We start from the raw sequence: 24947 nt of genomic DNA, 5'->3' as shown, positions 1-24947 counted from the left end.
CCGCATTACTGCCCAAGGTAACACGGCCTGTGCACTATTACCGTTACTGCAGTAATAGTGCGCATAATTACCGTTAGTACGGTAATCTTTAACGCCGGTTTTTGCTTGTAGCTCAGAGGGCTGCAAGCAGAAATCCGGGTTAAAAAATCTACTGTATCAACGGCAATACATTTAATGCTGCTTTATTCCGGGGGCATTGAATTCCCCACATAATGTACCTACATTAGGCTCTATTTTTGTCATAAGCTAATTAACCTACCAGTGTTTTTTTGGACTGTGCTATGAAAGCTGAGGACTTGGCGGAAACTCACACAAGCACAGGGAGAAAGACTACACAGATCGTCCCTGCACTTTATAATGTAAGCTCTCACGAGCACTTACATTTACTATGTGATCAAGCAATTGTTTTCTGTTATCAGTTATTTTTGGATTATAAAGATGCTTAACCTGTGTGGGCTGAAAAATATTCTGATACCAAATAATAATCATTACCTGACTGGCAAAAAAAAATGCGCTCAGAAGCTGTGCAGTCCACTAGCGGGCAGCAATGAAGTGATCTGGTAGCTTGGCCCCAGGAGCTGAAGCTGATGTGACTTAGCCACCAACCTGTATAGACAGAATGAATGACCATCCTGAGGGTCAAGCAACATGGTCAGTCTTGAAAGTGACTGAATGCAGTTAGCTTCAGTATTTTAATTGACAGGAAGTCTGCACTGAAGCAAAAGTAAAACTTCCCCAACAACTACAAATTCACCTCAAATATATTCAGTTTTGATGAATGACAAACTTTTACATCTATATTTGTGAATGTTACAGTGTTGGGGAAAACAGAAGCCCACAAAATAGTGTGCGGCTGGAGGGGTGTGACCAGCTAGGGGAGTAAGTGGTCAGGTCAGTGTGTGTGAGAGAATGTCACTGAACAACATGCATCTATTCACTAGTAACTCTGTGGGGGAGATTCAATGCAATGTGATGGGTCTCCGGAACAGTCCACGGAGACACAACGACTCGATGATCTCACTAACATCAGCACGAGTGAGATGTCAAGAAAAATGAGGAGAGATTTCTTACCGTAATAGGTGGAAAAACGCATCTGAACATTGAGGCGATATCCAGCAGCACCTCTTGCTGAATTGAATCTCCCCCATGTGAGTCATAAGTAATTCCCGTGACAAGTCAATCTGAGTATCTCATTGCCTGAGCTGTGTGCAGTTGTTACTTATGAAGATAATTATATATATATATATATATATATATATATATATATTATCATACTTTCCGACTTCTGGCAATGTCTGTCCGGGAGAGGGGTGTGTCTAGAGGGCGGGAGGCGGCCAAACGCAGCATTTTGGCCCCGTCACCCGCGACAAATATGCCATTTTGTAGCGGGGGCGGGGCCAAAATGACGCGATTCACCGCAAATCGCGTCATTTTAGCCCAGCAATTGCGGGAGACTTGCCAGCTCTCCCAGGAGTCCGTGAGACTGACCCCAAATTCGGGAGTCTCCCGGACATTCCGGGAGAGTTGGCAAGTATGATATATATATATATATATATATATAAATAAAGAGAACCATGCAATGTATAAATAGTGGTAATGTGTAGCCCACAACAATGACCACTGACATTAAGTATTGAAACTTTTAAGCAGTAATCATTATCAGTGCTGTAAATGTCCTTTTATTTGGCAACTCCCAAACAACTATTGTTGAAATAAGTTTTATTTAAATTGGATTTTCAAAATATATATATTATACACAGAAACATTCTTGTATTATAGTCATTGTAAATTCTTAGATCTCAACACATTCTACATACATTGTCATGTGACCCTCGCCATCAGTCATCACAGTATAAATCCTGATTGAAACATAGATCTAAGACAGCTCTGTGGGGCAATAAGTTCTGTAGCAGCTGAGGTAGGTCTGCATTACTTTCATTTTCCATTTCAGTCTCACCTATAAATACAGTGGAAAAATTAGGGCTGTAACCAATCAACATAAATATATAGTCCCTACAATCAAAACAAGAAATTCCTCAAGTGACACTTGCTCATTCCAGCAATTCCCAAGTTTCCCCGTTGTGAGAGTCAGCTGGAGACTGAAAAAGGCATCTTCTCTCATATGTACCCAGAATGCACTTCTCTATATGGCTGTATGACAAGTCCTCCAGCTTAGACAGAGTGGGACAGAGCAGCACATTCCAATGTTTGGGGGTGCAGACAAATGGAGTAAGCTCTCCTAGGCTCAGAATATATAATTTTAGTAGCATACCACTCTGCATTCCAGAAATTGATGGACTATTTTCCTTTTCAGACCACTCGAGGTAGTATAGACACATCGCAGTAAACAGCAGTCAAAATATGTTGCGTTAAAACTGAAAAGATTCAAAAGCTGTACAAATGTTCTGGGGTTAAAACAGAGTTATGTTTGATCTGTATGCATATAACTGTCTGTAGTACATCCGCTATAATATATATTATATATAGCGGGATTTCTGTCGCACATGAGTATATTGGGGACATTTATGAAAAAAAATTATTAATAAAAAAAAGTAATTTCAACAATGGAAACAATAGCAACAACACATTCACTTCCACCTTCACAACAACACTAGAAATGTGTTCTATGGGAAACAGAACTATTTTACTGTATACCAAATTTCAGAAGTGACCCCAGAGTTAGTAACAGTGAGCTATGTCATCATTTCAGTATTCCTTAGGAAACACTGGTGTGTTATAATAATGCAACCCCTATTGTGAATTATTATGGATATCAGAAGAAGCCACAGATTTCTGTGACTGGTATAGAAGCACTTTGCCTATAGCCTCCTGTTTTTACATAGTTATAGCACACTATTACTTTTAATATCCTTTTAAGTTACAGTAGAGGGTATTACATCATATATACATTTCTTGCACAATTACTACCTATCAAAATTTGATTGCTTATATTGCAAGTGATGTTTGCCACAATTTACTACAAAATACAGATTTATACACAAAGTTAACGTGTAGTGTGTCACTTTTATATAGTTCTCCTTTACATGTAGTCAGGAAACTGAGCTCTCAGTATATCACCAGGTCTGATATGGTGACAGTGTTTACACACAATACACAACACTGCTGGTCCCCAGGTGCTTAGTATAAATAGTAGCTCCACCTTAACGTTGAGTGACAAATCGCAGTCTCTGTGAGTAAAGCAAATCCGCGATGTACAGCACCAGGTTTATATGCGTGAAAATGGTGACCACCAGCTGACTGTCCCATGGACACCGTCCCCACGAGCAGCGGTATGGTCTTGACGGTGACCCATACTTCGTATCAAAACAGAACACTGGCCAGATAACAGAGGCACTCATGTACATCAAAATAGCTACCAAGGTGTATATCACCACGAAGCGTTCAAAGGGGCAATGTAAGGTGACCGCTCGTCCGGTGACATTCAGAATGATCACCACCACCGTCAAGGCAAAGCATAAACTGTACACAGCCACACACCACTGGGTAGCTATGTACTTCTTGTATTGACTCTCAGTTGCCAGAGCTCCAAAAATCACACAAGCTACAAAGGCCTGAACAACTTTCAGCAACCCAGCTGCTGTTGCCATGTAGCTCGAGGGCATCCTAGGCCTGGCACGTGTCAGGAACACCTCCACAGCATAGACCAGGAACAAAAGCCCTGCACAGATGCTGACAGCCAGACGGTGATTCCTGGTAACACAATCAGTTGAGGAACAGTTCAACGTGACAAAGTATAGTGGATAGATGACAGATGCCGTGAGAGTCATAAGGGCTGCCAGCATAGCAAAGGCTGCAGTGAAGTTTCCCCAGGACAGATTGCGCAGGCATGACTGCAGTCGTGCAAGATCACATATAATAATGAGGGTGGTGATAGCAAAACAGAAGCACCATACAAAGATACAGAATGTTCCATAGGCAGCACTGAATCCAGCTCGGTGGAGAACCAGGCTGAAGGTGGTGCATCCGAATAGCAGTTGTAGCAAGCGAACAATCCCTACTTTGGACCACACAGCCTCCACATTCAGATAGGGCCCACCTGAGTTATCCATTTTCAGATGTAATTTGGGGATACCACAAACTGGCTTCTCCGTTCCTGCTCTAGTTCTTGCTTCTTGCTGTCCTGGTAACCTCCAGGCTGTGTATGACACTGCAGGGATCAGAGTGACGAGCATGTCCTGGGTATAAATAGGAGGCAGTATTTATAGTGTTGGACCAAGATCAGCACTGGCCCTGTGACAGAATGAGATGGTTTTGTTTACAGACAGGCACATTCCACAGGTCCACCTGTCACAGATCCCAAATACCTAGAGCTGGGCAGTAAGATCCAAACTAATTGTAATACACTCTACACCTACAGGACAAATGTGCAGGACCCCACAGCACAAAATGACGCCGATTTAAAGATAATCAGAGAGGCAACATTTTTAGTCACATAAAAAAATTGCATGATTATATATATATATATATATATATATATATATATATATATATATATATATATATATTATATATCTCTATTATATTCTGTTATTTGATGACTTGAAATCAATTAATTTTGAAAATATTTTTGTTTTATTTAATTATTTTGAATTTGCTTCTGAAATTCATATAATTTTGCACTGTTGCACTTTTTTTCTAAAAATAATTTAGCAACCCCCATCTAGAACACCCCTCCCCCCCCTCCCCCCAACACTGCAATAGACAACTCATGATAAACAAAAATTTACAAAGGTGGTTGTATAAAAACATTAATTTACAATAGCCAAAATATTGTTTTAGCAATTAAATGTATTTTACGCAACATTAAAATCTCTTGGACAGAAATACAGGAAGGACAAAGCCAGTACAATGCAGATGACCATGTTAGAATATAAATAGCATTTTTTTTAATGGCAAATAAAAACTGTGAAACACACAAAAAAACAACGAAAAAAAATCTCAACATGATTATATCCTGCATCAACAGCTTATGTTGAAAATTGGTAATGGCTTAAAGATTAGCATTACTTTATTTTTTAGGAACCAGAATAATGTTTTACTCTGTGTAGGTCTGACCACAATTTTTTATTTTTTTTGTTTTAGAATTTCTTGTTAGTCTTTTGTTATAAATGTCGTTTTTTGATTATTCAGGATAAAAACAAAAAAACAGTCAAACGTTGGAATAGCCCATTATCACTAAACAATTTCTCAAGTTTATTTAGATGCCAGATAAGTATATTTTTGTAACATGTAGGACCAGCTGTTCCGACATTGAGGTAATGATAGGAGTAGTGTGGGAAGAGTCAGGAAACTATACTGATTTTTGACACTTATACTTATGTGATATGAACCATGTTCTTTGCTATTATGAAGCTTTATAACATTTCTGTGAGGATTTAAAGGAGCCTACCTTCACTTGACCTTATTTTGTGAGTCTTTACTATTGATTATACTTTTGTTTAGGTTTTTTTCCATACATGCGATATACCTCTATGTACAGGAATGGATTGGCCATAGAACTTACAGGTAGTTTTCCAATTAGGGTGACGCAACTACACTGATATCCAGGGACCATCTTCGTTTTATCTTTTTATACAATTTTTTTTTTCAAACAGGGAGGCTGCCTTATCAACCCTGCAACTGATGGACTTTCTGGTGGCTGACCCGCCCCCCCCCCCCAGAACAGGCACGTTATTATATGTGCCTGCGGATAACCCTTACATTCCCCCATTCACTCCTTTTATCTGTGCCTGCTTTCCCCCTCCATTGACAGCAGGTAACCCATAGGATGCCTACACCTCCTGACAGATGTCAGTTGCCCCCCATGTACAGCCAAGGGAGACAGGCAAAAAAGTCAGTTTCCTTCTACATACAGCACTGCATTAAATAAAGTTAAGTCGGTGGGTGGGCACTTAATGTAATGTGGGTGGAGTAGGCCTTCAATTTAATTGTGGGATGAATGCAAATCTTTTTATAGTGTGTGGGGGATATTTATTAGTACATGGCTATTAAATAGTGGGGTCATGGTGGAGTTACTACTTTAAGTTGAGGTAATGCAAATATTAATTTTATGCCAGGGGTTTTGGGGGCAAATTGAATGTAGAGCAGACTTGGTAGGAAATAACTGTTTCTTAACGTGCATGGTATTAATTTGATTAGATGTGAGGCCTAAATACATGTAGTAGCCATTTATTTAATTGGGGGAGGGAGGCAGAATTTTCACTCATTGGTTGGCTTTCCAGGAGGTGAATAGTACCCACTTGTTTCCCAGAGACCCAGCATTCCAGGATCCAGACAAGCAGCAACAAAGAGCTTAAAGACACCAGGAGCAGCAAGTAGCCAAAGCCAAAAGGGCACGAAGGAGAGAGCAGCACAGTCCGACAACTGTCCTGATTCTTGGGGGATGGGGACTGTGGTAGTACCCCATTTCCTGTTAATTTGACCCCACTCCCTGATTATTTGGCCCCCACCTTCAGAATATTTTTCAGTGCCACCAAGTTCCCAATCCCCTGTCTATGTAGCATGGTGATCTTTATAATAGGATCACTAAACTGCTTTTACGTAGGACTTCTTGCATTGTATGGTTTTTAAGTTGTTGCCAAATGGGAAATAATCTTGCCAGACCTGTAGATGTTAAAGTCTTAATAACGTTTTAGTATTAAAAAACAAAACGAAACCTAGGACAAAATACATGGTTTAGATATTTGTATATTTTGCTCCAATTTCTTTTTTATTTAAACACAGAATCCCACACACTTGGAGACAATCTGATATAATTAAAACATTTTAAATTTATTTTTCCTTCTGATTAATGAAAGAAGTTATACATTATGCATATATTTAATATTAGCATATGACATTTTAGTTAATCTATATATGAATTATACTTGTGCAAAATTGGAGAGAGTAAGAGCTCTAAAGAAAAGGTAAAATCTACAACGTGACCTTTAGTTTTCCTAACTTTACAGTCTGTGGACAGCATTTGTTTTCATTTAAAAGAAAAGCTCTCCTGAAAAATAAAAAAAGCAGGTCTCAGATACTGTAATGGTCCCAATGCCTCTCTGCTCCCTAGTATAAATGGGATGTTCAGGGAGAGCATGGACTGGGGCCAAGCTGTATGAAGAGACGGTACAGCCATCCAGCACCAAGTTACACGCACTTTGTATCAAAAAGGTTACATACGATAACAATTATACGCAATATTTTGGCTGTACAGAAGTCGTCAGGATACTTTATGTACACAAACTGTTCAGTAATTACACAGACACATAGTGTAGAAAGTTCTTTTTTTAATGAGGGAATAGTTTCCATGATACAGGACATGCAGGTTCTATTTACATCTGTACACAGGGCAGCTCTCCTGCCCTCATTCATAAATAGGATTTACAAACTCCAATAAATAACATGGCTCCCCCAGGAATGAGGTTTGTTTGCTTAGTTTTATAAAAAATATCTTACAAAAAGGATCTAAAATTATCTTCTATCTCTCTTGCAGACTGAAAGTCATATAGAGAAGGGCACGTTCTGGTCACAGCACATGGCAGTGTAGGATAGTGGCCTGTGTGCGTGTGTGGGGAAGGGGGGGGGGGGGGGTGGTGGTTGGACAACCTGGAGCCAGAGAGACCATATTGTGGTGTATGAAGAACGTCCCTCAATTAAAGTCTGTGTGACCCCTGGTTTCTTCAATCTTAAAATAAAATATACAAATGTCCCCTCATTAGATCTCATCCCCTGACTATTTGACTGACCCTCATTTTAGCAGATCACCTTTTTATTATTTAACCCCAACTACTTGCTGCTTTTGTCAACCAGATGGGCTTGGACACTCGTCTAATGTTAGACTGACTCAAGAGAAGCCCCCATTTTATCATGTGACCATGATCAGATGCTCACACCACTTCCGATCACTCCTTCAATAGCCCTTTCTTGCCCTACCTAATAAGTTACTCCTTCCATCACTGTCAGAACCCCTCCCCATTAAAAGGAGCCCTCCCATAAATATAAGGCCCTTCCCCTTAATGCTAGGCATGCCCCTAACTAGCTGCTAAGCACCCCCAGCAGTTTGCCTGGCTCCATGCCTTGCTGGCTGGCCATTTTCTGAACATCAAAGCCAAGGTGCATAAGAAATTGGACCACACTCATCTCCTGCCCTGTGAAGTGGTCTCTGATGGAAGGGCAGGTGGGGTTACACTGTGGCCAAGGGCAGCTGTCCATCAGATGAAAGGGGCATCCCTTTAAGGGGGTCTTGCTGTTTTTGTTGGTTTCCTGTAGACTGCGATCCCAGCAGTGCAGTGCACGGGGTAGAGATGTCCCACGAACTTGCACTTCTGTCCAGTGACTACAAAACACACAGATAGCCAGTCAATACTACTGGAACACAATAAAATACACAAGCAACGCCATAGAACATGCACTCATATACACATGTGTTTTGCATGTAACTGATCATTTGTGTTATTACTAATGAAAGCAGAAACTTTCACAATTTCCAGATTGGATCACAATACGCATTAAGTTTGTAATATTTCCACTGACCAGTACATAGAAATACATATAGGACCTTGTCTCAAAACAATTTTTTAAATCTAAAATTGCAATAGTTCATATTATAATTACTGGCACAAATACAAATAGGAAAGTGATCTCTTTTACTTATGGGAGAGCGCCACTTCCGGCAGATCCTTTACTGCATGTCTTATAGGTTAACATTGCAAAGAGGAATTTCTTGCAGGCAGGCAATTCCGGGAGACAGGGAAGACTTCTAATGTAATCCTCCAACCACCATATAAACTTGCGGAGTCTGACTTCATGGGCATGCAATGTGCTCCTCCCACAAGTCAATTACTCCCTGCTCCCTTCTGCTCCAGTTACCTAGGGATGAGGGCAGGCGTCTCCTCCTCTCACCCACTTCTCCCACTGCTACCCTCTGCCTTCTCTTGCATTTACAAAAGATAATGGAGTGTTCTATCGCAGGGTTCTATGTTGTGGACAAAAACCCCACAAAAATTCCATACTTATTGGTTCTATGGATTTCTTGTTCTGAAACTATTTTGTAACACAAACTAAAAATGTAAATGATCGTTTCCATGTTTTTTTTTATTAAGTTACCTTAATAAAAGTAACAAAAACTCATTCTTAAAAGGTTTTCTAACCTACATTTTTTTATGGGCCTGCTCAAGTCCGGTTACTGAAACGCCACAGATTTCCGTGTGAACCCCAAAGGGTTGCAAAGGGAAATCAGCAATGTTGCGGTACCATATTGTCATTTTACACGCGCAGCCGCGCGTAATCGCGAGTGCAGGACCTAATTGAACATGCCCCTTTGTGTAGTGTGCAGGAAAGTCGATGTAAATACTGATCAATTTGCTTTTAAAAGAAGTTTAAATATACTGGAATTCTTTGTTGGCTTTTACACACTAGTCACTCACCCTGTATAATATATTGTACTGTAAAGTACCCACAATTTGTATTGAAGAGCATTACCCTGCACAATGTAATGCAATAAAGCATATCCCATTCTTGGCCTGTGAATTCCTTTTTAAAAACTAAAATTAATAACACAGGGAAATGATTTTCAATCATCACTTCTCATAACAGTTGTTGGTTCATTTTAGAACATCATCATTTATCAATGAAAAATGTAAATATGTCACTGTTCTGACTACATTTCACCAACGCTATGCTATCCTTGACCCAACCAAGACCTAAGAGTGTTTGATGGAAAGCATTTCCAATATTTTTATATCAGATTTTGTCAGGCATGAGAATAAGTCAGTTATGGTATTTCAATACACTTATTTTAAGTCATCTAGGAACCATACAATATTGAACTTGTTTAATCTTCAAGCACTGAAACAAATCACCACTAGATGGAGCCCACTCCCTTTCTTCTGACTAATAAATCACTGCATTTTGACCAGTATCAGAAATTTTGCTAGTTTGCATTAGGCAACCTCTCTCCCACCACCCCAAAAAAATAAAATAAAAAATTCACCAACTCCCTTATCACAATACATATGACACTGCCCCCTCTCAACCCATTATGCAGGGATTCAGTGAAGTTACCTATCATTGCTACCCAACAATGGCTTTCCAACCTTACAACAGATCCCAGAAGTATTGCGTGGTGAGCCCAGGTGTATTATAAATATTTGCATTTCTTTCTGATCTTAATGTTTAAGTGAAAGGGCATATTTTTTCTACAAAAGCAAGCGGATCTAGCTGGAGCAGGGATTTCTTTTTGGCCAGAATACTGGGCACCAATAGTTGACATTCTGTCTGTTGTCTCTAGGTTTGCTTTCCTGAACCCATCAAAAGGTATGGTCAGTACACTGGCCCCAAATGTATACACTACAAACACAGAACAGATATACTGTACAGATATCTTATACACTGCACACACCACACAATGGGCCAGATATATAAAGCTGGTGTTGGACATTGGTGGAATGGTGAACATGATGCTTACATTGCCAGAGAGCGTCCAGTCAGACGTGTGTTTGTTGTTCTATGTTTCAAAGCAACAAACTGCTCTGAAAAAGGTATCAGAATAATGGATCCCAGCATCTGTTCATGAGGGCAGTGTAAATTGCAGGACAGAGATAAGCACGATGCTCTGAAAATCCGTATAAACTGTGACAGTTTATACGGATTTTCATAGCAATTTACTCCAATCGTGTTCCAAGCTTGCAGCATGACTGATTTCTGGAAAAAGGCTCATCTGAGCGAGCCCAAGTAATTTGCCAGTGGGCACAGAATGGTGCACACTTTTTTTTTTTTTTCTTCAAACCACTCTGACACATGTAAATCACTACAGGAGTGATGTTTTCCCCTTTGACATTTGAATAGCCTCCGTACACCCCCAATAATCCTGCCTTCTGCTTTTCCATCAGGAGTTGAGCACTGCGCTCACGCATTGAAGATGGAGAGCAGTAGGACATCAATCTGCCACTCACAATACTACCAGTACGAGTAGAAAGAACTGACGAGTGATTACCCTGTACCAGCTATAATCACATTACCAGTCACTGCTGTTCACTTATTACCACATATAACACACTATAGTTACAGTCAACAGGAATTCCAGGTGAGCTCTATGTAATGACTAAAACAGCACAACCATAAGCAAATCATGATAAGAAAATTATTTTGGTGGTTTATTCGTCTTGTGGCAAGTAAAGGGACGCTGCAAAGCTTTCACTTCTATACAGATGGCAGATACCATAATATCCAAATGACTTCCTGCATCCGAATAACTTCTGGGGCTGCAGACTAGCGAACAAGTGCTCAGCTTTGTTTCTCAGTGTCTGTGTGCACTGTTCTGGCATCTCAATAGATGCGTACCAATAGAATGGGCTGCATATCTGTCAATCAGGGGATCCTAAAAACACATTTTGTAACCCCACTTAAAACCTGACCTACAGGTTGTATACCTCTGGATTAGAGGCCAGCTAGTGACATTACACATTGTAATTACATCACAATGTTAGCATACAATCTACATGCAATGTACACATAAAGAATAACAAACTCGCTACATCCTATGAAGAGGGTTAGTAGGTAACTTTGAAACATACTGAAAGTTATAGTTACTATATATTGTGTTTAATGAGGCAATCTTATTGAACCACAACTATACTATTAAATATGACATTAAACATAGTCCACAGCGATACAAGGCAGATGGAGAACATAATACAGATGTGATGTTTACCTGCGTGTGATGATTTCATGAGACAGACATGCAGGAGCAAAGCTTGCCCTATGGGGAGAAGAGAGTGAGCATCAGAGACGGTATCATGGCGGTAATCAGAGCAGATACAGTCAGTGTTAGACACGTACCCAACATCATTCAGTGTATTCCTCAGCTCACGGCCCAAGTTCTGGATATAATTCCACTGGTTCTCCTGCACTGGCTGCCCACTTAAATGGACATTATCAACGGTCAGCTGGGCCTCATCAAACAACCACTGTACCACAAAAACAGGACCTGGAATAGAGTTAGCAAACCATATTATATCAGACACTCAGTACCACAAAGCTTTGGGATGGACTTGTATTGATGCTAGCTTGTTTTCCAGCTGTGTTTTGGACAAATGTTATATTTCAACCTGACTTTCAACTGCAGGTTTGTTCTTAATTTAAGCCATGTCCCACAGTCTTGGAATAATGATAATGGGAAGCACATAGAATACTAAAACTCAAACGAGAAGCACAGCATATCACTTATACCCACTGCCTCATTATTATGTCCCGGAGTGTGACTCCGGCATTTGTACAAAACAATTTATTTACTATGGAGAATACAAGACTGCTTTTCTAACTGCACTGACCCATAAACACCTTCCTCAGATGGCAACCTCTACCAAAGGAATGGGCTATATTGTGTGATAAATGGATTTCATGAAGTATAAACTCTTTTAGGTAAATCCGTTCGATAATATACCAGAGTAACACATAGGGGTAAATTTATCAAACTGCGGGTTTGAAAAAGTGGAGATGTTGCCTATAGCAACCAATCATATTTTAGTTGTCATTTATTTAGTACATTCTACAAAATGACAGATAGATTCTGATTGGTTGCTATAGGCAACATCTCCACTTTTTCAAACCCACAGGTTTACCCCAAAGGCTTTAATAGAAATATATTACCTCAGGATGCTCCGATATATTTCCCATGGCCCAAACACTGGTAGCTTATTTGGCTTCTGACTAAACTGGTTTTGATGTGTGGTAGGAAAATTATATTGTATGCACCGATATGTCTGAATGAAAAAAAAAAAAAAAAAAAAGCATCCCAGTGTATGACACTATTGGAGTAAAAGCGAATAATAAATATTATAATAAAATATATGAGCATTTCAATTTGGGAGCTGTCATAAAAGAAAAGAAAAACACCAAACACCCCAAAGTTTGCAAGCCCCCAAGATTCACTTAGTGCAATTGGAAGACTTCTACCGTAATGCCAAACAAGGTCAAGGAAGCAAAACCTTCAATATGGAATTCCCCCTTTACTTTACACCAGATTAGGATATGTTTAGTGTTTGCCAAGGTTTCAGCTGGTTTCACATATGTATTTATATTATATTTGTTTCTCAACTCTGTGCCCCTATTTCTGTAACCGATCTTATACTGCTATTTCTGAGAATTGTTTGCTTTTCTGGGAATTCCATGACATAGTGTAATGGATTGACTTATAAATACTTCAAGAACAGATAATATACACGTGAACATTCTCCTCTCCCCATCAAAGGGCACATATATTTAACAGTATTGCATTTTAAAGAACAAAAATAGAAGCTTCCATGACTGGTGTACAGATGTCAAACAGCTGGACCCTGTACAATCTCTACCCCCTCCTTTATGTGCATCTGCAGCATGATCTGGTCTACTATAACATTGCCAGTGATCAATCAGGATCCTTCCTATAGTACCCAGCCACTAATAGGTTACCATCAAAGCAATACATGAAAAAAAAAAATAAAAAAAAATGCTTTTATAATATGGTACAGGTAGCACAAACACGGTTTACAATAACTGAAGCAAATATTTCATTGGCTACAAATTTACACTAGATTAGTCAAAGCTAATATGTGATTGGTTGATAGGAGTTACAGCACATTTGAACTATTAATAACTAGGACTTCAGGGTTATGAATAAGTCATTTTAGAGGAAATACTTGAAAGTCAAGACACGGTATGACATTAATACATAGCAAATAAGTTGTATTGCGGAGCTGAATAATATACATATACACATTATTGTTTTGCAGTAGTAGGGACCTGCTTCAATTACAATATATAGTTTTATGGTGTGAGCAATCGTATGTTCTCATCACGTCCAAAGTTTGGAAGGTTACTTGGCTTCTGACTAAATTGGGTATGGTGTGTAGTAAGCAAATTAGATTGTAGGCTTCTCCGGGGCCAAGACTGATATGTCCAAGCCCCCCCCCCCCCCTCCTAAAAAAAAAAAAAAAAAAGCATATTTACTAAACTGTGGGTTTGAAAGAGTGGAGATGTTGCCAATAGCATCCAATCAGGTTCTAGCTGTCATTTTCTAGAATGTACTAAACAACTAGAATCGGATTGGTTGCTATAGGCAACATCTCCACTTTATCACACCCACAGTTTAGTAAATACATCCCATAGTGTATAGCACTATGAGCCTGATTAATCATCGGCATGTATATACTGATTTTGTGCGTATCGTACAAAAATTCACATGTGCAGAACCAGGACATACGCCAGTGAACGCAGCAATGTTCACTGCATCTACGTACACAAAGGACACTTACTATAGCCTATGATTTCTGCAGAGAACATGGCGGGGAAGGAGCATTCGCCTGTAGTTAATGTACAGTAAGGGTGTGCCAAGTTCAAACACATGCAGCCACGTCTGAATCAAGCTTTGGGTATATCAAAGTTACTTCTTTTGCGAATGTACAGTCCACATAGGCATTGGACGTATCCTTCAGTGTCTTGTGTAGTAGAGCAGAGCGTGCCTACACCAGAATTAATTAGCGCACGTATCTTCAGATCTACTCCTTGTTGAATTCAGAAGCACACACAGCAGATTTACGAGCACAGAACACGGGCCTTGATAAATCAGGCCCTATGTAAGTAAAACTATGTAACTGTTCTTCTACTACTTACTTCTCAGAGTTGGGTAGATCTTATAGCCAAAAAAGCAGTTCCATTCTTCCTCTTTAAACTGCTGCTTACACCGTTCTGGTACAACCCCACTCCAGTACCTGACAGAGAAATGGCAGATGAGAGATTAGTTTGCAGTTATAGAAACACTCAGATTGTTGATCTATGGCTTTTTGCATTCATTCCACACACACTGCAGCTGTTCTACCAACGTAGACCTTTCCTCTCCCATCCCCACCTCCAAGCACCACATGCAAACAATTGTCCACCATACCAGTGACCGCTACAGCCCATTGTTCACAGTGGTGATCCCCTCTCCATTTAACTACATGCTTAGATTATCCTCCTACTAGATCTCCACTCACTTGATTCCTCGCTGGATGGCCTCTGTGGGTGCACATGTGATAATGTCCGTGCAGTCAGTCCTCCTATATTGCTGATTATCAAGAAACCAGCCGGAGTCGGAGAGACCTCGTACTTGGATGCCAGGGTAGCCCAATTCTTCCAGCTGCTCAGCCACCAGATCCACATTCAGAAGGACCCCAGTTCCACCAGCACTACAGCAATAGTTAATAGACACATTTAGGGTAATTTTTTATGTTCTTGTACATTCGTTTGGATACACTCTTGTCTAGTGTATTTTTCCCCCACCACCTCCCCAAGACACAAATCCCACAGATCAAATCCATACCCTCTCACCTGCTTCCAGCCAGCAGAAGGACCTTAGCGTTGTCCATTCCCTTTCCCAAAAGTTCCTTCACCACCTCCTGTATAATTAATGATCCCATGAAAGCGTATTCACCTAAAACAGAAGGGAGAGTGAATGCACCCACTATATACTATGACAAAATTTGGGTATGATGAGCGCCATCCCATGGAGGTTTGTGATATACAACTCCAGCCTGGTAATATATGGAAGAGGTGTTCAAACCCAATCCTCACGAGCTACCAACAGGTCATGTTTTCAGGATTTCTGACTGTAGAAACAGGTAGGATAATTACCGACCCAGAAAAATATATTAAATTACCTGTGCATGATTAAAGAACTCCTGCATGGACTGCTGGTAGTTTTTGAGGACAGTGTTTAGGCACCTCTGATCTAAGGGATGAAGGGGCATATTTATTTCATTACAACTTTTAAAAACTGCGCTTAATGTTGACTACTAAAATTATTTGTGGCAGCTGCATTACACTCAGGTGCCACAGTGCAAAGGATGCAGAGCTCTGCAGAACAAATGCAGTATCAAAAATCAGCCTTAAGCCAAAATATCCAATGTTTCAGTTACAGCTGACTTTCATCAGGGATAGCATACATAATATGGAAGTACCCCACTGTTTGGATGTATTTACAGCAGAATATTTGTTTGGATCATTTAAGGTGAGCACCAGGGTCTGTTCATTCTATTCTGAGCGTCAAGCAATGTCTTATTATTGAGTATATTATATTCATATTCAATAGCTCAGGGCTGCTACTGTCCTGGGCTACTGAATATTTCCCAAGGCCGCTACAGGACATGGTGTACCATTTTCTTCTATGTGAGTGCAGGTCAATTAATACAATATATAGCAATTCAAATCAATCTCCTGATAACAGGCAATTTGGAGAACAAAATATTTATACTTCAATAGTGAAAACAGATGTTTTGGCATTGGCAAAAATTGTGTTGGTCCAATGTTATTGTGACAACTATTATTTGTACTTACTTTTCTCTGATTTGGGTAACGCTCCGCTCCAGACATCACTGGAACAGTACGGAATGAATCTGCAGACAGAAATAACAAAGAGGTGAGCATGAACCTGCATAGTAACACCCTTCTAGTGAATAATGTCTTTATGTAATAAAGTGGAAAAGAAACTGGTATTACTTACACCATGTTAGCGTTCCACCAATGTGGATTCTCCTCGGGCTGAGTTGACAAAATCCCTGAAGCTGAAATATGAAATGAAGCTTGACACAAACACGTGTGTGGCACTTGCATGCATGATATTAGCATGACACATATGTGACTAATAATTATATGTTACAGAGTGGGGATCGTTAGATTGTAAGAGGAATGGATCCCATCCCAGCCACATAACGCAGTGTAACCTTACTACTCACCTGTTTTAGTGGCTGGCCATCCTTTAGAGCTCATAAGTCTCCTCATGGTGTCGTACCGCAGATCACAGTTCTCACGGCTGATGCAGTACCAGCCCCCTGACAAGGGGAATATAGACATCGGATAAATCAGCATACAAGGAAAATCGGACAATGACTGTATAGTATAATGGAGGTAAGTAGCATCACACAAGAGTAAACTGACTTTGAGACATGAGGAATTATACGAAAAATGAAAAGGAATGTTTCACTGATCTAGTCTTCTGGGGGGATAGGGGAGATATTGCACAAACCCTCCCCTGATTATGTTCCCCTTTTCCCTAGCAGCCCCCTTCCCACTGGCGCCACCCCTATTCCCAGCATTAGTCCTCCTGCTTCCCCTTCACAGGCAAGAGCGCAGAGAATGGGGGGAAAGCAGGTACAAGGTACCAAGGCCCCAGGCTTACCTGGGGGTCCTGGCCTGCATGTGAAGTGGGAGGAGCCACAAGAAGTTGCTCTAAATTCCTCTTGGCAGCCCTGACAACAGCATTGCAATAAAGATATGTATAGTCTAGTAAATATTGTTTGTGTGATTTACATTAATGTGGGGATGGGGAGGCCACATAAATGGGACTTATATTAAGTTCCTGGAAACATGTACTGGGTTTGGGGGTTACATTCATATTAAGTGTCTCATGTACATTTACAGGGAATACATTACTTTAGGGAGTCCTAGTTTTATGTGCATGATCAGTTTTATTTAGGAGGGAGTCATAATTTGCCCATGGTGTCAAGTTTTTAAACTCTATTTCCCTTTAGCGTGACCACACAATGAATATGGCTGCTCCCAGCAAGGTAATTAAATATACATTATACATTAAATTCTTTAAGAAGAACAATAAATGGCTGCGTGACTCATTATCATTTTCAAAAGAGTCAAGTGATGAAAATTAAATAAACGGAGTATATTTCTCTTTAAAGAAGCCAAGCAATTGGCTTTCACGCTCCGTATAATGAGCAGTCACACTTATGTTCTTTCCAAGTGAGGCCTTGACCTTTGACCCCCAGGTCACATTAACATGTCACTTCATTCAAGAATGTGTTTTGGAAGCAAATTAATGTTTATACAACTCCCCACCGCAAGCTCTGTTTATTTTCTCTTCCTGAGTTTAGGAAGAAGGCCCACAAGCTTCAGCAAAGAGGAAAAAGATAAAAGTAAAAGGTTTACCTTCCAAGAAGAGGAGCCACCGACGGCTGCCTTTGGACTCTTTTAGGTAGTAACTAGAAAGTAAACATAAGATGGAGTTTTAGTCTGTGGTGAAGGGAGCATAGAGGAGGTGATGGACAGCTATCAAAGGCAAGAAACTGCATACTGGAATAAGCACTTACTTTGAAGGCTGTGTGTGTATAGATATGGAATAGAGCCACACACAAAGCTTTCATTTGGCTAGTTCTGGTCCTGTTTCTGGCTAAATAAGTGCTGTGTGCAGAATACACAATATCCACACATTACACAGTTTTGTTTTACACCATGACGGGAGTGGGTGGAATTTGGAAAGTATATGGAAAACTGGACAATCTGTAAGGACACTTGGATGCACCAAGATGTTTATTTTCCATATGAAAAAATAAGGTTGCAGCACAGTAGAATACTTATAATTTACTATTCTTTTTTTACAAACTCACAAGTATTGGCAACTAAAAATGAAGTGATGAAATTAGTACTCAATATTTACAGGATGTAAATTAGTGTTACTAGTGCATTATAGAATAATAAATATGCAGATGATGAGGCAATCAGGCATTGGTACATTTCTAAAAGAAACAAATAGATAACAAAGACCTGGCCTCATGGAATATGAGGCTTCAATAGGGAGAACGAGTGAATCCGTACCTGCAGCTGTATAGACCTGCGCGGTCTCAATGTACAAAAGAAAAAAAACAAAAAAAAAACAGTACTGGAAACTGGATACACTAAACGCCCAATAATAAATCCGTAAAGTAAAAAAATCAAATGATCAGTTTGTTGAATGAATATAACATCAGCTATAAATAATGATAAAGAACTAAAATTGACAATAAAAATAGCATAAAAATGCTATCATCAATATACTACATGTAATATCACCGACCAAACAACATACATGAACTGCATATGACAAGCAATGAAAGTGCAGAAATCCGGATGAAATCAGTATTGCTGAAATACCATCATGTATTGTATGAAGCCAATGAAATTGAAACAATGAATGTAAGAATTCTAATTGTTCTCCTGTGAATGATGAAAAACAGTTTCATCACCTGTAGGTGATTTCATCAGAGGCAGTCACCTACAGGTGATGAAACGCTTCAGTTCATGTGAGACACAGACATCACTGCACCTTACAGCTACTCTATGGATTCAGTGCTAGTCCTGTGCAGCATCTGGAAATATTCCTCCAGTTATCACTCAGCCATCACTGTTATTTATATATTCGGTTCCGTCTATTTGGTCATCTCTACGGCTGCCATCTCCCCCTTCTGTGATCCCTCTGAAGGATGGCGGAAGGAAGATTGGACGGACATTACATACCAGGAGAAGACTGTTTTTTTCCCAACGGTAAATACATGCAATTTATGTTTTGCTAAAGACCTGGGGATTTATTTACCAAAGTCCTATCGGACAGACACCCGCTATTCAGCTGAGGGGAGTTTATTATCCCGTATTAGTTTGGTCTTGAGTCTAACTGTTTATTTTGAGTGTGGCCACACTGTTTCATATTTCAGGGATACATTGTTCTTTTTTAGTTGAGTGATTGGAGAAACTGTTTTTCATCATTCACAGGAGAACAATTAGAATTCTTACATCATTGTTTCAATTTCATTAGGTTCATAAAATACATGACGGTATTTCAGCAACACTGATTTCATCCGGATTTCTGCACTTTCATTGCTTGTCATATGCAGTTTATGTATGTTGTTTGGTTGGTGATATTACATGTAGTGTATTGAATTTTTATGCTATTTTTATTGTCAATTTTAGTTCATTATCATTATTTATAGCTGATGTTATATTCATTCAACAAACTGATCATTTGATTTTTTTACTCTATGGATTTATTATTGGGCGTTTAGTGTATCCAGTTTCCAACGCTGTTTTTTTTTTTTCTTCTTCATTGGTATATTTCTGTTACTGGGTTACTGCATATTAGGGCAGTCAATCTATGCAGATGGGCCTTCTTTATGTTAAATTGTATTTGGCCCGTGAGCCTATCATTCTAAGAAACAAAAAACAGTCAACAACAAACTTTGGAGGGCTTGAACCACACATTGGGCCTCCAGCTCTACTGTAGGACACGGAATTAAAATTCAGTCCAGATCAGTATTTCAGGGCCCGCTTACACCCCACCTATTCCCATCTGACACTTTCCATTGGACACTTACCCAGCTGGACTCCCATCATTGCAGGTGATGGACTGGTTGATCAAAAGGTGCAATTTCATCTCCTCATCCAGACGTTGCGCCGAGCATGGGTACAATGACTGTGCCAGGCTCTTGATCTGAGCCATGAAGTTGTCCATATTACCCTCTACAGCAGTAAAATCCAATGGGAAGCTCTCCCCACCCCCCTCAGTTCGCTCACGGCTGTTGGGTACAAGCTGCTGTCCACGTCTCCTCCAACTTTTCCTGCTCCCTGCAGGAATGACGCTGAGCAGGAGTAACAGAGTCACACACTTTCCTCCGGCCATGCCAGGCACTGAGTGCCACCCTGCAAAAGGAGGCAAAGCAATATTAATCACAGGTATAACTAATAGGACAGTGCTGGTAATGAGGCAGGCACTATAAGCCTTGTCTGCATATTGAACCAATGAAGGTTTACTGTACAGTCATCTATACATACAGCATAAGAACAGATACTGAGCGTTAAATCAGGCATAGATAACCAGTGAAGTCATACTGTGCAGTCGTCCTTACATACATAATAAAAAGAGGAACTGAGAATTTTATCCGACATACAGAACTGAAGATGGATACTGTGCAGTTGTCCATGCAGAGGACCTAAATACATTGATTTTATGGTGTAATCCTCAAGACCGTATCGCCTGCCCTGATGTGTTATTGTTCAGCAAAGTGTACTATGCTACCATTCAGGAATTGAAGGAAACTTTAAACAAGCATCCTTGGTTTTAGTTTCAGAACTACGTTACATTGCATACCTATACATGAAACATTACACAAATATTTAAATAAGTACTCCCATAAGGAGCTATGCGTTTAGATTTAAACATGGTAAAAACTAGCAACATAGGAGCACCAAACAGATCTTATAAACATAGCTCTGCTGTTAACAAACCAGAAGCATCTACAGTACAGTCCTCTACTCAGCTATTTAACCATCAGGCTATGGACCAGTACAATGGGTGTTAAAATGTCTAGAAAATTCTGTGATACTGGGGCTCGAAAAACAAAAACAAAAAAAGTATTAAACAAAATGGGTAAAATTTAATGCATTTCTATGGGAATGCTCTATGAAAGCACTACATAAAACACACACACAAAATAAAAATAAAATGCATAAGTATTATAAATCTCAACAACAAGTTATGCATAACCCAGAGAAGATGCATATTGAAACCTTTTAAAAATCAAAACCAGTGTTGAACAATGTGATATTTGCCAGGTCCTTTATCCTACAAGGAGCCACATGTTATCTTTACTGAGGAACTTAGACTCCTATTATGAGAACTAAATAAAATGACCCAAACAGCAGTAATAAATATTACCATATTATTATATGTACACACACACCCAAGTAAGAATAGATTATGGCAATGAATACAAAGCTATATAGAATGTGACAAAGTCACTGATTTAGTATATAGTAGGAAGTACATTTCACCCAGGTTCCTAACCTACTACTTTTATAAACCCCAGGAAAATGTCTGTTGTCAAGCTGCTTGCTGAAGGCTTATGTTTTATTTTAGTTTATTAGTCAGGAGTGACCAGTGTTTAGTTACAGCTGGACAGTAAGGTGTTTATTTTTGTGTCTTCTTTGTTTCTTTTGTTTTTTTTAATGAATAAAAGCGTCTGAGGCCAGTTGCACATAATCTGTGGACCATCTACCCCAGGAGATGGTACCCAGCCCCCCAACCCGATCACAACTACAAGAGAACTGTGATACTGTCCAGAAACCCTTGTTTAAAGAACAACAGATATGGTTATAACAAGATGCATTACACCAGCATGCATATAGAGAATTAAGATGGATGCAGGAAAATGACATGGGGCATAAATATTCATTGAAGTGAGGCTGTATAACTGTCCTTATATACAGAGTTAGCATGGAGGCTTAGAATGACATCCAGCATACAGACCATGGAGGCGATACTGTGCTTTAGTCTAGCGATACACAATAAGAAATATTCTGTCTTTCCATACATCCAGCATTGCAAGGGAAATAAACACAGAGCAGGGCCGTCTTTCTGACTGGGCACGATGGGCAGGTGCCCGGGGGCCCCAGGCAGGGCTCTTAATGAAAAAAAGAAATCCTGCAAAAAACACACACATAAAAAAAAACAAAAAAAACAACTTACCTTGCGGTCACGTCAGGTGGCGATCCAACTCCCTCCCTGGTCCCATCCTCCGTGCTGCGCTCGCAGTGAATGTCGGGCCCCGACGTTATCACGACCGACATTTTCATAAAGGATCGCAGCACGGAGGAGCCACACCCGCACGAGAACAGTGAACTAACAGTGACCGACTCTGCGAGGATTCAGAAAAAAGAGGAAGGGGATCGGAAAACAAGCCGATTAAAAGGTAAGTTATGGGGGATATATATATATATATTTTTAGAGTTTTATTTTTGCCAAGTCACACATAAAATAAAGAAAATGTCGGATGATAGAGTGAATAAGGGGGATATTGTTAGTACTTCAAGGGACGCTGAGCATAATGGATTTGCCTACTAAATGATCACTGAACTTTTTGGACTCCTTATAAGATGTTTTTGGCCCTATACAGTCACACAGCAAAGTGAGGGGGGAGGGGGGGGGGGGTCCTATACAGTGACACAGCAATCATCATCTATTTATTTATATAGCACCACTAATTCTTCAGCGCTGTACAGAGAACTCATTCACATCAGTCCCTGTAAAGGACCTGTGGAGCTTACAATCTAAATCCCCTAACATACACACACATTTCGAGAGAAACTAAGAGCAATTTAATAGCAGCCAATTAACCTACCAGTATGTTTTTGTGGGAGTGTGGGAGGAAACCGGAGCACCCGAAGGAAACTTACACAAACACAGAGAGAAGATACAAACTCTACACAGTTAAGGCCATGGTTGGGAATCAAACTCATGACCGCAGTGCTGTGATGCACAAGAGCTAACCACTAGGCACAATGTGAGGGGGGTTCTATACAGACACACAGCAATGTGAGAGGGGGGGCACAAGCAGTGACAGTCACACAGCAATGCTATTTCCATGTATTATTGTTTGATCCAAAGGGAGCAACTGTACTTGTAACAATAAGTTGATAATGATGATGCAATGGTGAGAAAACGACATTCTGGAGCAGTATCTAATTTAATCAGGATTTAAAGAATAACTAATGCATTCTTATATTTCTCCTGATTGCAGGTGACACATTCTAAATGAATGATGCTCTTCTACTTTGTTTGTTTGGCTGCAGAGGAATACGCACCGGAACCTCCACCATTATGTGGATTCTAGAGTGCCGGGGGAATATTGGTAAAGAGAGCAAAGATTCCCCAGGCCACTTTTGTGAGATTAATGGCAGCTACAGTCTACTTAACAGTATATGGTCACTGTGGATTGTGGAGGTTTAGTAGATGTCACCAGACCATATTTACCATCACAGTTTCAAGTAAGAGAATTGTCGCAGCCATGACTATCCTGTAGGACAGGCCTGTCCAACTTGCGGCCCTCCAGATGTTGTGAAACTACAAGTCCCATCATGCCCTTCCAGCTATCAACAGGTTGTCTACTGGCAAAGCATGCTGGGGCTTGTAGTTTCACATCACCTGGAGGGCCGCAGGTTGGACAGGCCTGCTGTAGGAGGAGAACAACATGGCTAGCTACATCTGTATCTCTCCTATAATAAATAATTACATACCTGCATATAGTCCCAGATTTTGCTGGATCCTAATTTTTCGAGGTACGAAAGGGAGTTTAAACATTTGGGAGATTGGGGTAAGGTCAAACAGGTTTCAGTTTTGTGAGGTATCATCAACAATTTATATAGCGCCACTAATTTCGTAGCGCTTTACAGAGAACTCACTCACGTCAGTCCCTGCCCCATTGGAGAGGTATGTTATTATAAGTATATACATGATACTGAGGTGCCATGGGCAACTTCTTTTTGCCTCCATAAAACTATGGAGGGGAATTCAATTGCTATTACGGTAATAGTACGCAAAATTACCATTAATACGGTAATTTCAAAGCCGGCTTTTTGCTCACGGATCAGAAATCGGTGTTAAAATTATCGTATTAACGGTAATACACTTAGGGGCATATTCAATTAAGGTTCCGGTTCGCAGGATCGCACCAGAATGGGCTGCGAACTTAATCCACATTACCGCAACGTGAATTTTCATTCGCAGCCCATAGGGTTGCGTACGAAAATCCGCCTTATTGCGGTACCGTAATACCGGCAAGAACGCGCACTTTTTGTGGTAACGCGAACCAGAACCTTATGCCCCTCAGTGCGGTGCTATTCTAGGGGGAATTGAATTCCCCCCCTAAAAGTCAAAAGGGCCAATAAACCCCAGAATTCAAATGTTCAAATCTAAAAACACCAATGTAAAGCACATTACTCTGTGTTAACTATACACTCTACTGTAGTTATATATATATATATATATATAAAAAAAAAAAAAAAAGTACAGAATTATCTCCAAAACTACCAGACAGCTAAAGCCCCTCCCTCATATTTAGGAGTGTGTCATATTGTATACATGGCAAACATTTAGGGGCTTATTTATCAAGCCTTAATCCATTCATAATTGTCTTTCTCTATGGTTTAGGCAAAATTAATTTATGGGGCAAGCTAACAATAGCCTAAACTAAGGAGATATAATTTGAAAGAGTAAAAAAACTAATTTTAAAATATTATAAAAAATTAAAAGGCTTGTGTGAGGATAGCCAGAGGTCTGCAGTAAAGTGAACATTTTGGGGCAGATCGGACGTGGGACTTATTTTGCCCAAATGTCG

General features: G+C 40.0%; 2 protein-coding genes across 3 annotated transcripts in view; both read right to left on the bottom strand.

Annotated features, from left to right (window-relative positions):
* Positions 1-1761: 1761 nt before the first annotated feature.
* On the bottom strand, positions 1762-4147 carry MYADML2 (myeloid associated differentiation marker like 2). Its single transcript, XM_075215217.1, has one exon. It carries the CDS (start codon positions 4068-4070, stop codon positions 3162-3164), a length of 909 nt encoding a protein of 302 aa, XP_075071318.1. The 5' UTR covers positions 4071-4147; the 3' UTR covers positions 1762-3161.
* Positions 4148-6860: 2713 nt separating this feature from the next.
* Positions 6861-24947, bottom strand: part of NOTUM (notum, palmitoleoyl-protein carboxylesterase) — a 38979-nt gene continuing 20892 nt past the window's right edge. For both annotated transcript variants that reach the window (XM_075216795.1, XM_075216793.1), the window contains exons 2-12: positions 20151-20475; positions 17956-18008; positions 16752-16847; positions 16520-16580; positions 16354-16412; positions 15349-15451; positions 15015-15206; positions 14653-14750; positions 11842-11989; positions 11714-11761; positions 6861-8338 (exon numbers count right to left, since the gene is read on the bottom strand). In XM_075216795.1, coding sequence (XP_075072896.1) covers positions 8038-8338; positions 11714-11761; positions 11842-11989; positions 14653-14750; positions 15015-15206; positions 15349-15451; positions 16354-16412; positions 16520-16580; positions 16752-16847; positions 17956-18008; positions 20151-20455 — 1464 coding nt within the window. In that variant the 5' untranslated portion in view covers positions 20456-20475 and the 3' untranslated portion in view covers positions 6861-8037. The remainder of the gene's footprint in view (positions 8339-11713; positions 11762-11841; positions 11990-14652; positions 14751-15014; positions 15207-15348; positions 15452-16353; positions 16413-16519; positions 16581-16751; positions 16848-17955; positions 18009-20150; positions 20476-24947) is intronic.

Source organism: Mixophyes fleayi, chromosome 6 (assembly GCF_038048845.1).
Source record: "Mixophyes fleayi isolate aMixFle1 chromosome 6, aMixFle1.hap1, whole genome shotgun sequence".
In the NCBI taxonomy this organism is placed as follows: Eukaryota; Metazoa; Chordata; class Amphibia; order Anura; family Limnodynastidae; genus Mixophyes; species Mixophyes fleayi.
The sequence above is the reverse complement of the archived record's forward strand: the minus strand, read 5'-3'. Positions and strand labels throughout refer to the sequence as shown.

Bases quoted from the DNA above. Each gene is read 5' to 3' on its own strand.
- MYADML2 (XM_075215217.1), bottom strand. From the start codon at position 4,070: ATGGATAACTCAGGTGGGCCCTATCTGAATGTGGAGGCTGTGTGGTCC.